The sequence below is a fragment of the Gallus gallus genome, chromosome 5, assembly GCF_016699485.2.
Source record: "Gallus gallus isolate bGalGal1 chromosome 5, bGalGal1.mat.broiler.GRCg7b, whole genome shotgun sequence".
Taxonomy (NCBI): Eukaryota; Metazoa; Chordata; class Aves; order Galliformes; family Phasianidae; genus Gallus; species Gallus gallus.
This window is the reverse complement of record NC_052536.1, coordinates 43,959,054-43,976,072: the sequence shown is the minus strand read 5'-3', so window position 1 is coordinate 43,976,072 and position 17,019 is coordinate 43,959,054. Positions and strand designations below refer to the sequence as shown.

General features: G+C 41.9%; 1 protein-coding gene across 10 annotated transcripts in view; it reads left to right on the top strand.

Annotated features, from left to right (window-relative positions):
* The first annotated feature begins 862 nt into the window (after positions 1 to 862).
* TC2N (tandem C2 domains, nuclear) overlaps positions 863 to 17,019 on the top strand; it is a 30,960-nt gene continuing 14,803 nt past the window's right edge. Inside the window, exons 1-3 of one of the 10 annotated variants that reach the window (XM_046942419.1) lie at positions 863 to 1,357; positions 14,793 to 14,919; positions 15,561 to 15,791. In XM_046942419.1, coding sequence (XP_046798375.1) covers positions 14,853 to 14,919; positions 15,561 to 15,791 — 298 coding nt within the window. In that variant the 5' untranslated portion in view covers positions 863 to 1,357; positions 14,793 to 14,852. Of the gene's footprint in view, positions 1,695 to 2,077; positions 2,245 to 4,794; positions 14,051 to 14,792; positions 14,920 to 15,557; positions 15,792 to 17,019 lie in introns of those variants that run through there. The other 9 variants (XM_004941874.5, XM_015287750.4, XM_046942420.1 and 6 more) reach the window with 9 other exon arrangements.

Genomic DNA, 17,019 nt, shown 5'->3' with positions numbered 1-17,019 from the left:
AGGCCTCTCCAGTCACAGGGGATGGCCTTTCCTGTGCCTTGAGGAAGAAGGAAGATAGTCTGGCAAACCGTATTTTTCCCCTATAACTTCCTCATTAGAAATATGGTTTTTATGTCCCTTTCTCCACCAGTGACGTGAGCTGCATTCCTGGCAGCTGCCAGCTCCAGCAGCTGGAGAGCCACTCAGGCAGGGCTGCAAATCACTGCAGAGCCTGAATAGCCCTTCAGCTTTAACATGGTAACCTGATAGAGGCAAGCGCACACAGGGACCGTATCAGTAGTTAAACAACGTGCTTTTATGAACAGTGGAAGATAGCTGTTCACATAACTCATTCACGTAAGTGAGATGGCTTGAGATGTGTGCTTAATGCATACCTCAAAGGAACTCAGATAATTTTGGAGGCTTACCAGTTACTTGTATTGCTTGAAAGGAGCGACCACACATAATCTCATCAGCTCCCTTAGCAGGAATCAGAATCACTTTGCTCTGAGATATCCCACACTCTGTGCAGGGACTCACAGAGGCTCTCTGTTAGCTCAGAAACTCCGTGTGTGCTTTTGGCAAAGGCTCTCTCCTCACAGCGACTCTGGAGTTTGAAGTAGCCATGTTACGGTGCCAGATGACAAAACTCACAGCATCAGGTCTGTACTGCTATTAAATTAGAAAATAATGATAATCATAGGAAAAGCGCACTCTCAGTGGATGAGGGATCTCTGAAAGGCTGCAGCTCAAGAGCAGTCAGGATGGGCATACAAAACCTCACTCATACGTGAAGTTGGAATGCACCCAGAAAGCACACAGAACTTCCTGGAGGAAACGCTCCTTTTCCTCACAAATGCAGCCCCACTTCCCACTTACATCTGCCTCAGTCGGAGCACAGAGGCCACACACAGCCACCTGGAGCCTCCCAGAGCCTTTGCTTCCTGCAGATTTCTGAGCCACACCACCACATATGGTCGCTAAACGAGCCTACAAGTAGCGCAGGCTGTGGCCGGGGCTTTCTCTCACGTGCCTGTGCACGGTCTCACCTGACGGGCCAGCATCTCAGCCAGAAATGCTATTTGCTAGAAGGATATACAAATTAAAGCCTTGCTTTTCTCTCTGAGAGACAGGCCCAGGTGCTTTAGCACAGCGCGGGGCAGCTTTAGCACTGACTTTGCCAGCGCAACAGCCCAGCGAGCGACAAAGAAAAGCCCTTGACAGCTGCTTGAGGATAACTCTGTCCTCGCGCATAGTTTCGCCGAGGCAGGGAAGCAGCCAGCAGGGAAATCCCCTCTCCGCGATAGGGATCGGTGACTAAGCGCCGTGCCGCACACCTGGGCGGCCGGCAGGGACGCAGCCGGCGCCCTCTTCGCAGGTACCGAGCGGCGGGGCCGCCCCTACGGGCCGGGCTGCAGGGAGGCGGCGCACGGCGGCGGCAGGTGCGGGCGGCGGGTTGGAGCTTGGCGGCCGGGCCGGGAGGTGAGCGCGGACGGCAGAGCGGAGCGGGAGGGGCGGCTGCGGCCGTGGGAAGCTCCGGAGGCCCGCGGCGAGGCGGCGGAGGGAGCGAGGGAAGTCCCTACCCGGTCGTGGACGGATCGATGCGGAGGTGGTGTGATTTCTTTGCTCGTCTGAAATGCGAGGTCGGGATTTTGGCTTCCAGAAGAACCGTTGTACTGCGGGCATCCTCTGAAGTTTGTGGCACACCTCAGGCTGTGCGTAAGGATGAAAGGGAGCAAAGCTTGGTGTTGGTCAGGCTGTCCTGCTGAGATGACCCCAATCTGTGTGGTTGTGTATCACGTAACTGTTTTGTGTATCGTTGCTTAGAATGCTTCAATGCGAATATACAGTGATGGTTTTGCAATTTGTGAATTATGGTTTTCTCACTATGCATGTAACTCCTGGGACACAAAACTGCTCTAGTGGTAGTTTTTGTAAACCTGACGAGTACCAATAGTTATGTTGAATGGGAGAGCGTGTTTTTAAAAGCAATATGCCCTGTTCCTTAGAGAATTCTGGTCCATGTGTTGTTTTACGGTTCGTGCTTGCACAGCATGAGTTGTCAAAGGCAGTTTGTATACAGGTAACGCTGCTCACCTGCCATTGCCTTGCCACCTCCCCATCCTGCCAGTGGGGGGCTTGGAAGTGAAGACCTCCCAGTGTCTGGGGTTGGCCTCCATATGACTTTATTAACTTGGCAGCCTGCTTCCAAGATTAGGCTTGGAACTGTATCTTCTAACAAGTGGTAGACCTTGAGAAATGGAGGTAGGTAGAAAAACAGTAATCTTATTTAACTATTACAGAATTAATTTATCATATAAGTTAGGTCCAATATTAGATTATACTTAAAACAGTCTCAGACTGGTAGTACTATAAGTAAATGCCCTTGTGCAATCAAATGTTCTTTGTGAATTAACATCTAAGTCTTGTTATACCAGGCAAGAAATAATTACCTGGATCACCTTCTGCAGGTATGCTTCAGGTAATCAGTTGCAGGTTAGCCAAAGCTTAAATGGAAGTCATCTTGCAGCAAACTGGTCTTGTAACTTTCCTTCAGCGTGGAAGGGTGCCCAGTGTTACATGTGATGCATTTCTCTAGATAAGAATGGAAAGGTCAATATCGTGGTCGTTCCTTCAGTTCACGCTTCCAGATGGTACAGTTGTGATTGTGCAGAAAGGGGACAAGATCTCAACAGCAGTATGTTGGGACAAATCTGTGAAGCACCTGGGCATCTAATGATCCTGGGGGCAGCTGCTCTATAGGGCTAGACATGTGCAGTTGTAACCCTTGCTCTCTGATCTGTGTAGGCTCAGGTTTTTCTCAGTAATGTTTGTTGCATGCATTGAGGTCTGCTTCTTGCTGCTGTGGCTTGAGTTTTGTTAGCGTTGATTAGTTAGGTGCCTAAGCTGTCCTGGCATCCATAAGTGAGTGAGGTGTTCCTTGACAAGTTGTTCTCATAGAGATCAAGTATTTTCAGATTACACTTAGATGACTGGGACCCACTTAAAATACCTGCAGGGGAGTATACCACCATGTCTTTTAATTTTTTTTCCTCCTTACTTATGAAGCAGTTTTGCCTTGTTTTCAGTGCAGAATTAGGTGAGCTGCGATCCTATGATTCTGTGGTTAGGGCACGAGTCCAAGAGTGGGGGAATTTCATTTCTAGTCCCTTTTCCATCTGTATGTTGAATATTAAAATTTTTTGTGGAATGCATATGGTTGAGCAATATTGAATTTCAAGAAAAATATATATTTTTATTGAAGTGTCCCTCGATTCTTCAAAATATGTGTAGAAGTTACACCTCCTAAAAATGCTACATCCAAAAGAGGATGTTGGACCCCACAGAAGTCCCATTAGTTCCCCATTCCTTTCCTGCACTTAATTTAGGTGCTGGATTCACAGGTGATGACTACTCTGTCTTCCTATGCAATGGAAAGAGTGAATGCTGATGGAATTGTTGAGTCAGTCATGTGTGCATAAGCTACTAATTAATGATGTTGACAAAAAAGCTCTGACTCTGGTCTCCTCTTCTTTCTTCTACTCATGTGGTTCAGTCACCTCACTTGTTTGTTCCAGCACTTCTGTTTCCTACCAGCTGATTTTCATTTTCACTCAGCCTGAGTTCGTCTTACTCATAGGTGTTTAAGTTTCAGATTTACTTTACCCCAGAGTAGTGGGTTGGCTTTGGAGAGGGCTGTCCTGCTCTGGCTGCTTGTTTTCCCAATGGTGCATTCTCACTCCACTCTTGTGCAATCAACTATTGGAAAACATTTTTTTTCCTATATTTTTAAGCATATTTTGTTTATTCTGGTGGTTTATGTTTCCACCTAATCAGTTAACTGGGCCAGTGCTTCAAGCAGCTGTGTATTTACTGGATCCAACGTGAATGGTTGTTGGCACAGGAGAGCAGATCTGCCCCCCTCAGTAGCAGCCAGCAGCCCCTTTGCTCTCCCCATGTGTGGTAGTGCATTTTGTGTGGTGCGTATCCAAACCCACTGTTCCCTTGTTCAAGTTCTTTGTTTTTAATTTTGTAAAATAACTGCTTTGTTTACTCTGAGTTGGCTCTCCTGAGATACCTTAAATCTAGTAAATATTCTCTCTCCAGTCTAAGTAGGACAACACCCAATATCTGTCAGCGGAGAGCTTAAGATCTCATCTCTTTAAAGTGAAAGGCAAAGTGAGCTTTGACTTCAGGCAGGGAAAGATGAGTTTAGGCTAAGCTGTGTTGTCATTCTGGTTAGAAATACAATTTGGCCTTCTGAAAAATTCTTTGCATGGAGAAAAAAATTCTATTGATCCCTTTCTGCAGAAGGGATAAATCTTCAGACCTAAACTGAAGACCCTCATCTGGGAAGAGGTTCAAATCCTGGATTTGATTTCAACTCATCTGTATTGCATCATATCCCTTAATCACTTTAATACATCAAGCTATGCAGAATTAGCAAGGACACTTCTCTGAAGCTTAGTATGAGTGAATGTTTGCTTGCCTGTCATCACAGCTGAAGTTTACATTAATTCCGCGCCAAAAAAAAAAAAAAACCTATGTCAGAAATCTAATGCTTATCTTTCCTGTAGACTGTACCCTGGTGATTCTGTTTCGAAGCTTTGTTTCTCAGTTACCTAATAGCCACACTTAAACTGGAATCATTTGGCCCTGAAATAACATCTCTGGTGTGTGAGGAGTTCTTGTAGTCATGGCAGTAAGCTTTGGATCTGGGCCTCAGAGCAAGAACTAGAGAGGTGGCATTGACGATTAAAACAGCTTCAAAGCCTAAGAAAGCAATCCAGAAAGACCGTACCCAAGTGGCTTCAAAAGCTGTTAGGCACATAAACTATTTTGGCACCTCAGGCTGGGAGTGTGAAACTTAGACATGGGCTTGTATGGTGTGCTGGAGCCTGGGGGAGCAAATGCCTCAATCCCTGCCTGGTGCTGCAAGGTAGAGGGAGGCCTGACCCCAGTGGCCTCGTAGGCCTGGTGTGCTCTGGGTACATTGGTGCACACAAATAGCTCCACAGTTTCATCTGAACTACAGAGAGGAAGAAGGGTGCTTGCCTTTATGACAGCATGGTCACCAGAGCACTGAGGACTTTGTCCTGCATGCAGAAGTTCAGCCCCTCTCTCCCACGGAACCTCTGTACCTCCAGACCAAGGGGGTAGAAGTGGCTTTCTGACGGCTGTTTGTTGAAGTTGGGCCCACATGCATGGCGGGATGGTTCATACAGCCAGAAGATGGCCAAACTCTCGGCCAGAGCTTGGCAGGGGTGGATGAAAAGGGGACTGAGACGGGATCTCTGCCAAATTCAGACAGCAAATCTGTTTTGTGTATACATGTTCTGTTGAGGGAAGTGCCAGCCTTCCCCACAAGGAAAGGAGGTTTTAAAGGTAGCTCTACCTATCAGTGCTTCTGTGGTTTGTGATGAACTGCTGCAAAAACAAATAGGTCTTCCTGTTTCTGAGAGATTAGTAAATTTAGGAAGGGCACTGTAGTTAGTGTGTAACTGCTAGGTGACAACAAAACATTTTCAAGACCATATTCAGTTTCCAGTAGTGGAAAATTCAAATGTTTTTAGCTATTTTCCAATTTATTTTGAAAAATGGGATTGTCGGCTCTTTAATCTTCAGTTGAAGTTCACTGTCTGCTCGGCAGTGACTGGGATAGCTAAGAATCTTCCTTCTGTAAACCTTGACCAAACCCGGAACATCTCCCTGTGAATCATCTTGGCTTTTGTTCAGCTCAGTGGTGTGTTTACTTCCAGATCTAGTTTCACCAATGTTTGAAATGATAGGTTTGAATCTCTTGTGAAGGGTGTTGATTTAAACTTGAGTGTAAAAAAAAAAAAAAAAAAAAAAAAAAAAAAAAAAAAAAAGGACATTCATGGTGTAGCCACTGTGCACTTTGTCTTGAGAGAGGGAAAGGGAATGCTGCCAGCTCATGCTCTCAGGACCTCTGTCCCCAGTGGCAAGGGCCTCATCATTGTAGCAGTATTTGGCCAACAATAATTGGGATGTTAGATACTCCCATAAAATTGCAACAACTCTGATTTCTACTGGCTTCTTCCAATGCCTGTGTAAAGTTATTCTAAAACACCTCCTTTATGCAATGTCTGGTTACCACTCATCTTCCTGGGCAGCTGCCAACTACTCCAGCCTGTTCACATCTCTTGAGAGGCACTGCTGGGGCTGTTAAAAGTGGTTGTGGGCCGCTGGTGGGGGTGGATATAAAGCAATAAATAAATAAATAAATAAATAAACTTTATAAAAAGTCAGGATCCTCCTGGACTTTTAAGTGTGGTTAGGCAGTCTGAGCTCAGTGCATGTGCCCTGTAGAGCCGTACCTCTAGTCTTGTTTGGATTTGAATTAAGATCCATTCCCATTTCCTCTTCTCTCGTCATTCATTTAATCTATTTTCATGTATGATATGTACTAGAGTCTTCTGTTTCCCTTCTTAATTCCAGCCATAGCATTTTAATCCTGATTTATACCATTTACGTATTTCCTTTCTCTCTCCACATTGTTGTAACTGGTTAAAGGCTGTGACAATGAGGAGCAGAAATACTGAACATGGTTTCCATCATGTGGAAGCTCCATGATTTGAAGTTTTTGTTTTCATCATGAAACAGGGTAATAATCATATGTAAAATAATTATTACATAACTAATGTAAAATAACAAATGAGAAACTGTTTCACATAAAATAAAAAAGTACTGGATGTGTGTGTGCAGTTATAAAGAAATATTCTATCTTGATTCTTGTAGGTCAACAGAGGTCCCCAAAAATAGTGTTAGTGGTAAAGAAACAGTATTTTTCCATGCAAGATCGTTTGGGTTTTCTTCATTTTTTTCATAGATACAGTAGGAGCTATTTTTCATTAGTTGTCTGGATACTATATGTCTATCCATGTGTTTTCCATGTGGCTCTGTGGTCATGGTAGATGGCTGAGACTTTCTGAATGCCATTCAGTGTTACGTTAATCTGGTATCTGAAGGCCGTCATTTCAGAGCTGGACATACTTAGCCATGCTAGGGAACCCCAGTGCACAGACAGATGCTCCTGCCTAAATACCTTCTTCTTGGCTGTTCTGTTGAGGAAAAAAAAATGCATCCAGCTGTTTCCAGTTCTTTGGTATCAGGGCTATAGACAGGGACTGCTGACAGCTCTATTTTTATTGCTTGCTGGCATTACTGCAGGAGGAGAAAATATTGGATTAAAAACTGACACAGAATACATGAAGTCTTGAGCATTAAGTTAGATTATAAAGTAACCATCAGTGATTGTCGTGATTTTTTCCTGATCTGCTTAGAGCAAAGAACTTATCTTGAATTGAATTCTTTCCTTGTTCTTGTCAAAAGCCAAGTTATTTTTTTTTATAAGAGATTTCAGTCTCTGTGTTTTCTTTTCTTGTGTCCTGATTTCAACTCTTGTTTTGTTGTTTCTATCTGAGTCCAAAGTGATCTGCAGTCCAAAAAAAAAAGGATTTATTCCTTCATGTTTACTGCCCCAATACATACCATATTGTACATCCTTGTCCAACTTGGTGAATTTATCTACAGTTCACAGGAACAGTGTTGTCAGTTCAGTAATTGGATGAACTGGTTGCTTGCCTAATGCAGCATTAGGAAGAAATACTATCTCTCTCAACTTTTACAGCCCAGTGCATAGGGGATTCAGCATATTAAAATTCCAAGTTTTAAGCTTTATCATGGGATAGATTTATAACATTCTCTTCTTAATTCAAACATAAATCTCTCATGAGAAAAACTGGCTCAGATTTACGAAAATTGTGCTTTTGGCCCTTGTACTATTATTAATCTTCTGCATACTGGGTCAGACTTGGATTGAGTCTGCATTTAAGAGCTGCAGGTGCAAGGCTTATAATGCTGAGAGTCAGTGTGTCCCTGGGGGCTATGTGAGAGGAGCGACTTCTGATCGTGTGCTCCTGCCAGCACTTGTTCCCCTTCTCCAAGGGGTGTCTAAAGAGCGGAGGCAATTGTTCCTGTAGTGCAATAGCTCAGACACGCACCTGCTCAGCTTTATTTTCCTTCAGGGAAGCAGGCAATAGCAATTATTTCCGCTTCATGACTTTACTCTCCGTTTGGTGGTCTGAGCTAGGGCTGTAGATGCACTGAAGGCTTTTTGGCCTCCTCCAGCCTGAAGCCCTTGGAAGAAGCAGCTGCCGAGCTCAAGGAGACCACAGCTAGATTGCACAAGTGCTCTTTCTGCAGAGTTCAGCTCAGGGCCTGTGTGAAGGGAGGCATGTATTAGATCATCTCCACCAGGGCAGAAAAGCTGAGAAGGGAGAGTCACAGTGGAACAAGGCGCAGTCTTTCACAACTGCATGTAGGAAGACGTGGCTGTTCTATGTGAAGCTTCTGCCCTGGTTTGCTTATGGACTTTTACAGCATGAGAACGTGTAAGGCCAGTGGGACTGCAGTAAGCTCTTCTTCGGTTGTGACAAAAAACTTAGCTAAGAATTGACTTCTGAGGTGGTGTTCTTTGCCTCAGGAGAAGCCTAACCTTAGCTCAGAGAAGGTTAGATTCCAATCTTTTGAAGCCTGAATGAGGAAAAAGGATATCCTACTGATAATTAAGTGTTTTTCCAGACATAAAGACCACATAAATAAATAAAATGGAAAAAAAAATCACTGGAAAAAAAATTAAACTGGCTTAAATATTAGCAAGGTGACTAGCTAATGTTCTGTGAGATGAAAACCAAGTGTCCTCCTGTTCAAGTTGCTCAGTGTAGTGCAAGGGAAATTGATTGGTGTCAGTAATTCAGAAGGCTGGAACAAGGGAACATAATTGTGCTTCAGGGCTCAAAAAAGAAGATTCTGATCAAGCTATAAGTAAATGAGAGGAATTTGCAGGAAGAGAGGTGCTGGTTTGGACCTCTGGTCTGTTTAGTTCTGTTTTCTGTTCCTGGGATCAGCTAGAAAGTGTAAAGCTTTCCCACAGATGGCTGTTGTGCCATAATTTAGCCAAGAGGGAAGGCGGTTCCTGTGCCTGGACAGCTGCTGGTTTGTTTGTATTGTGGAGCACAGCACTTTTCCCAGCAACTTCTTACTGTCTTCCTTTTGTTACCACACCGAATTGTGTAAGTATGTAAAAATGCTGCTAGGCTCTTTGCCCCAGGAAACCTATGCAATAGTCCATCACAAAATCAACGTTATCTAGACCATACTAACTATGCATAGTCTTTTTTATTAATGTGATTTCAGCTTTAAATTTGTAGTTACACTTTTTCTTCATTTTGCAGTGTTTTCCATCTCTTTGCTGTATTTCTGTCTGTCAGATTACTTGCAAGTTACCTCTCACAAACAGGTCTTCTGGTTGTCTTTCTAAACCCTTTTCATAACTTCTCTTTCTCTGTTGTGTTATTTCAGCATCTCCTTCGTGATCCACTGCTTTCAGAATGAAATCCCTTTCTATTTCCAGGCACAAAAGAAAAGAAAGCCAGTCACATTGTCTTCTTTTTCCTGGAAAGCAGGAGGACTCGAATAATCGGTCTGCAGATTCCCAGAGTTTTCGTGCTTTTGCATGACTTACTGTTAGAAGTGGAGGTGAAGGAAGCCCTGTAGGTGTGTTCACACGCCCACTAGTTACTGCAGATATCACTGTTAGAGGGTTTTCCTAAAGCAGGTGTAGATATGAGCTCTTTATCATGCACCTTGCAGGCGTGCGTTGGCATGACAGTATTTATTTTTCTCTCCTCCCAGCCAACATACTACTGCCAAGGTTTATGATGAATAGCAACGCAAACGCGTTGTCCTTGTCCTGCCTTCTCACACTTTCAAACCTTCTTGAAGTGCCTCTGTGTCCTTTATGGACATGACAGATCAGACCTGCTTATAATCGCCCTTTCCAGAAAGTGAATATTTTTTAAACTTTGGCAAGCATATGCCTGTGCCATACATCTGCGTAGGGGTGTGTGTGTGTGTGTGCACCATTCTTGCTCACACAGTAGCAAAGTACCTGAGGGCAAATTTCTGAGAACTATTTACGCAGTTTTACTATGTTTTACCAGTGTTCACCTGTTTCTAGCCACACTGACCCTAACCCCTCTTCAAATGAAGAGCCCTGCTCCAGACCTTATCCTCCAGCAACAGAACTACTAAGCAGCTGGCCTTGGAAGTTAAACCATTCGTAGAATCTAAGCCATCAGAGTCTGTCTGACCTGCAGCAGAAGCAGCTGTTGCTGTGCTCTGTTTCTTTAATCATCTGGAGACCTGCAGAAGTGTTGTTAAGCTCTTTGAAGGAATTTTGGGATCGACTGCATCTCGTGGGTCTGAAACGCAGACAGGCAAAGAGGTAGCATAAATGTGGTGTTTGGCTGGGGTGTGAAACTGCAAGCCTGAGCTTGCTTTCTCTATGGGGAAGTTCCTCAGCTGTTGTTCCTCTGGGGCTACTGGAGCTGCAGACACTTATGTCATTCAAGGATCTGTCCCAAATGTGTAATAACAACCCATCGTCCCTATTTCCGGACATTTTCTTTTACACCTCTTGCTTTGTGAGCACTTAAAGCAGTGCTGCTGTGACGTGTTTCTGGAACACAGATCTGAGAATGTGTTTTGTAAGTTTATGGCTGGCAGTAAATCTCATAATGATTGAAATCTCTGGTTTAGCCAGCTTTCCCAGTTCGGGATCAGATATTTCACCTTTGTTTCTGTTGCATAGTTCTAAATGTGTTACCTGATCAGCAGAGCTCTGACTAAGGGCAGCCTGCAAACTTGCTGCAAAATATACCCCTTCATCATAACGGAGCAAAGACCTGACATTTCTTCTGAGTCTCCTTTCAGCTTTTAATATTTTATATCACAGTGATCCATTTTCTATCATGTTCTTTTTATTTAATGAGTTGTTGAAAATATTTGCCGCCTTCTCCAAACATCTCTGTCTTGTAGTCATTCTGGTGGCATCTGGAACTGAAGTTTTTCAATACTGTTTATCTGATTTAGCTCATTCAAAACTTCTATCAGAGGAATCTGGAAGTCGTTAAGATAATTTATGTTCTCCATCTAAACCCATTAAAATAATACTGACTGTAATTCTCTGGACGCTGTGTATGTGTGTGGTTTGCTTTTAGACTTTGTTTCCAGTATGTCCCAATAATATTGGCTTTCTACATTAGAGTGGAAGGATGATTGCTGAGTTAAATTTGATCATCTTATTTTGGCTTCATAATGGGAAGACAGAAATGAAAAAGCTTACAGTGATGAACACCAAAGAGAGAATCTAAGACAACAATCTGGGTACAATGCCTTCTGCTGCAAGTGATTTGATTTCTCTACTTCTTCTATTTTTGCCTGAAAATCAGGAATAATTCTCCTTTTCCTCTTGTCCTTTTCTCAGTCTATTATCTGCAAAATGATTAAAATCTTTCATGTAAATGTACGGACTGACAAAAACTGACCCCAAGACTTAGAGATAGGATCAGAGTCCCAACTCCTTGTTAATGAGGACGGCAGCGGAGGGAGGTTGGTACTTCTCTGGAATACAATGGCATACCTAATACATGTCTGTACAGTTCTGATTCTATTGGTAAATGTATTCCCACACAGATGTACATTAGTACAACCTTTTAACAACTCTTAAGTGTTACACTGAAGATTTTTGGGCAGCTGGCATTAGCAAAAGGTGATGTCACATGGGAGATGTCTAACCTTTGATAGAAGTGTTATTCTGTCAAGATCAGTAAGTATTTGTTTCATCTTCCACAAGACTTCTGTTCATTTTCAGTTAATAAGAAGAGAATCCGTAAAATTTCTGTCCCACGTGGTTAAGACAAAACTTTGACATACAGTGAAAATTGTTGCCAGGTCATCGGCAACTTGAAAAATACAGATAAAATGTAATAAATGAACTGCTCTTCTGAACCAAACAACAACAGTACACAAATGCATTTCTCCTGGTAGCTTAATTAAGTGGATAAACTTTTTAAAAGCAATTTAGAACCTTTGTGTTGTGATTTCATGAGCTCTAAGCAGCATGAGGGAGACTTCAAACCAAGTGCTGTCTTTTTGGTTTTGTTTTTGTAGTGTGGCTGTGGTGTAAGAGTAGGAATACAGATGCACATTTTGTGACTGTCTTTCAAACCATTACATTTTTATGCACACACACACACACACAAAATGTCCAGACAGTGTTTCAAGCTGAACTTTGTTTTCAAGATGCTGTATTTAAGCTCAAAGGGAATTGGAAACTCCAAACTCTGCATCTGTGCGTTTTGCCATTGGTTACCACTATCACCCACCTACAAAGCTGTAATCTGGAAACAGCAATATTACAGTGTACTCTTCTGTTCAGGAGGCAGTGGTGAATTGCTTTTATGTTTGTCTACAGATAGAAAGAAAAGTATGAATGTTTCCTTGCTTCTCAATGGGCGGGGGAGGGGAATATTATGATCTAAGAATCACAACTTTTTATATAATGTAATTAGTACAAAAGATACAGAATTACAGTCTGACTCTTAGTTCAACAACGATACCAACTTTCTTTCTTTACAAGTAAGGCATTCACTTGATGGAAAGGTGACTGTTTGTGAATCATAGAATCATAGAATGGCCTGGGTTGAAAAGGACCATAATGATCATCGAGTTTCAACCCACCTGCTACGTGCAGGGTCGTCAGCCACTAGACCAGGCTGCCCGGAGCCACATCCAGCCCGGCCTGGAATGATGACTTGTGTTTATTTGCTGGCTTACATTAATGGCTGTAGCTAAGTAATTCTGGGGAAAGAAAGTACTACAATGGCATGAATCTTCTCTGATGTAAACAACTAATTTTTCCACTTCGTGTAGCTGGAGAGCTGGGTGGTTACTAACATTTTCCTTCCTTTGCTACCAGTAGTCTGGGTATTTTGAGATAAAAGATTGTTTTGCCAGATCAAACTGCTACCAAAGCTTAGATACAATTGTTGCAAAGCTGAGAACAAATGAAGCAGCTGTTTCAGCCTAGTTTAAACACGATGAGCAAGCGTAAAGCATATTAACTCCAGCTGTGCATTGATAACAGCTGGGAAGGGAAATCACTGCATGGGAGCCTGGAAGCAAACTTTCAATTCTATAGTATGGGTAACTACTGTGAGTACGCTTCAGAGGGATGAGGCGGTCTTTGGAAATGTGGAGGCTTTTGAGAGATTCTTGTGCTTGATTTTGTGTAAATCTGCAGCAGGCTCTGTGGTTGGTGGTATCAGCTCTGCAGATTTGCAACACTAATAAATTTATTTTCCAAAATAACGTGTACATGTACCAATATTCTTCAGGCTACTTCTCAGGTTTTTTCTGTTCAGGTCACTTGCATCTTGTTCATTTTGGTCTGTTGAGCACAAAGAGCAGTATACAATTAAAGGAAGTAATTAAGAATAATTCTGGAAACAGTTACGTAGTTACTATAACAAAACTCCATTATATTTCAAACTCGTATTTTAAAGATAACAAGTTAATTCAGGCCTTACACACGAAGCCACATGATCTCAGTGACCTTTCAAAACCCATAGCTTAAAATACGCATAACAATTCTGAGGCATACTGGTAGAGTCAGTAGGTGTTTGCTGTTTGGTCGTTATTTGCAGATTGACACATCTGATGATAACCTTGAGTTGTGTATATCCGTGGGGATACGTGATGTTAAGCTAGGAAAGTGTGTTTTCTAAGGTAGATGAAGTATCTATAGAATCTAGAATCATCTCCATTTGGTATCCATATGAATCTGGGAGAGGGAAGAGAAGACTTTTAATGAAAGAAAGGTTTAGGTTGATACTTTGGACATGAGTATTATTTCTGTTTATCAGTGTTTCTGTGGTTTCCTAGCTGTCTTTTAACATGCATACAAACAAAACGACTGCGCTGTTCAAGCTGCAGATGGGAGTAGCTTCCATGCTGGCTTAACTTTCAGTAATTTCCTGTGGCTGAGATAACCAAGCAAACCTGTGCTATTTTGTGTAGCTGTCATCTTCTCTCTTTGCTATCCCCCTTTCTCTTTCTTGCTACCTTTTTTTCCCCATCGCTGCTTACATTCATGTTCTACTTGGTGTCTTCCTCTAACCTCCATGGAGCTGGAATCGTATCTTGGGTATGTTCTACAAAGAACCTTGTGTACTTGAGGTACATATGAAACGACTAGACATAGCCAAAGTTTTGGACAGGAGGCAACACAGCTGTCTGTGTCCCTCTGAAAAGAGAACATAAGCATATGAATAAAGACACTTAAATGAGGCCAGTTACTATTGTCATAAAGTTATTGTAATGTTAACCAGCTGTTATGGACTTCATCTCATTCTTCAGTAGAGTGCATGACTCTCATTTTGCTGGAAGCCAGTTTTCTCTATTTCTGTACACAAAGCAGACAATTATATAATAAAGCAGGTCTTTGGTTTCATGTGTGTACAATTATGAGAAAGCAGTAATTCCTCAAAGAATTGTCCAAGAAGACAATCTTAGTGTTATTCATGAAGAGTGCTTTCAAATGTAAAACACGGAGTGTGCAGAGTCAAAGATGTAAAAGTGTATGTATGTTATGATTCTACATGAGTGACAGAGAGTAAGAAACGTGATTAAGGGAAAGAAACTAAAAACCACATCTTACAAATACCTTACCAGAGCATATCAAAGCAGATATAGAGCTGAGTGAATTCCAAAGCCCAGTGGCCAACACAAATGTGAGGAGAATTTTAGTGTTCCTGAATGCTCTTTTATGACGGACGTAATTGTCATTGACCCAGAGACTGAGTCCAACAAAAGAATCACATATTTCATATTGCATTCTAATTCTAATCTTTCCTATCTAATATACTTTCCTTTACTGTGTTTTTCAGGTTTGATAGCTGCAGTGGATCATTGATTGCAGTTTCCTCTAAGTTGCGGCACCAAAAACAATGGCGAATGAATATATTAAAAACTGCTGTAAATGGTGTTTTTATGTGGAAAAAGAAAAAAGCAATTGTGAGTTTCAACATAATCACATTGACTAAAGGTTTTGCTATTCTGGCCTCATTAATTATGAGATTTCCCATTAACAAAGTGACTTTGTCACCCTTGATAAACTTGAATTCTTTTACATATCCAAATTTCTTTCCATGCCTCCACTTGGAAATTGGACACGTGCTTGTTAGTGTTATAAATTGGAATTGGAACTGAAAAATAACTTGTCTGAAGTCTGCTCCTTGCCTGGAATGCTGTCCAGAAATCCAAAAAAACCCAGCCTAAGGTCATGTAAAGGTCTTGTATCTTGCAAACTGTCTAAAAGTGAGCACTTTTTTTTTTCCTCCAGGATTTTATTTGGTGTCTTAGTTGTTTGCACAATTGTTCTATGATACAAATGTATAGAATTCCTCTTGTAAAATTGACTTAAGGGCAAGATAGCTATAAATATACAGCCTCAGGCAGCAGAATTTGTTTTAGTACAGGCATGAGGATAAATATCTTTTCCAGGTACTTGTCCTGAATGCTAGTAAAACTGGATGCTAGCAACAGTAATGTATCAAGCACAGATTCTATTAAATAAAAGAGATCTGTTCAGAGTATTGTTCCAAACTTAATGCACATGTAGACTGTCTGTTTTTCTTGCTTTTTATTTTTAGCAGTTTCCATGGCGCAGGAATCTGAAGCTGTACCCGCAAGCAAGCCAACTATTGTAGAGCAACCTCCATTGTCTTCAGTGTCAGTGAAGCGGCAAGTTGGCTGTTCAGAGGATTATCTGCTTTCTAAACTGCCCCTGGATGGGCAGGAGGTACCCTTTGTGGTCCCGCCATTCAAACTGGCTTACGTACAGCCAAAAAGCCATCCTAGTACCTCACATGCTGGAGGAATTCAAGGTAAAATATAAAGTGTTGCTGAAGCAGTGTGTATTTCAGTTGGAAAAACCTGAACAAAAATGATAGTTCTTCATTAGGTATATTAACCAGTGTCACTTTCTAACCAAAGCCAAAGAAATTTTATTTTGGTGAGAGAAATTGCTTACTTTGCACATTATAACAAAACAATCTCTCCCCGCCCTTCTCCCCCTTCTTATCTATTAACTTTATTTACTGCTTAGCTTCTAGAAGTTTGTACTGCAGGGGTATGTATTTTTGTTTAATCTAGACTGTCAGTTGACTCAGAAATAGTTGTTTAGTATCTGCTACCCCTTGAAGGCTGTTAAGTACTCCTACTGAAAGCATGTATCTGTAAAACTGATCTAGAAGCTAGATCTTGTGACTTTATTCTCTGGATGTCTGGAGAGCTTTTTGTAAGGCTGTGACTCCAGTATGAATCTCTGTGATCCTGCATGAATGAAATTAAAAGAGGGGATTGTACACTCATGCTTATGCTCAACATAATGGAAGACACTGAAGAAACTGAAGCTCTAGTAAAGAATTTACTGGAGTCGAGGAAAGTGCTAACATATCACCAGCATCCAGATCACTTAAGAAGAGTGGTCTGGCTTTTATGTTTATTATGTCAATACTTTCACCATACTCCTTTAATACTCCATTAATACTCCTTTTCAAATTTCACCAATAGGAAGCATGTGGTACTACTTGGAGGAAGGCTTTAAGACCTTCCTTGTCTTTGAGCCTGATCCGCTTCAGGTTTCCCTGCAGATAGCCAGCAGAAGCAAGCTGTTCTCTGCCTCCCACCCAGCAGAGCTGGACTGCTGCACGGAGGGATTGCTTGTTATATACAATGGCTGCTCTTGAAAGTTAATGCCTCCTATTTTGTTATGTTGGCCCACAACATCAGAGGTGGATGTTGCTGGTATAGCAGTAGAGGTTGAACCTACCCACCAGTATTCTGTTTTGTTGCCATGTGACAGATGGCAGCAGAGGGGTGCTCTGACAAAATGTGGTCTGACACAGAAGTGATTTTGAAACGAAGGAGTGTCACTGAATTCTCCCATGTGGAAAAAAATGGCACCCACGTGGTTATGTTGAAAAATTGTATTTTGTAGCTGAGAATTTGCTTTATCAAACAGTGTTATTGTACTGTTTGTACCTGTTGTAGTTTCCATGGAAATAAGTAGGAGGCATTACTTTTGGAACAATCTACATATGCATACTTCAG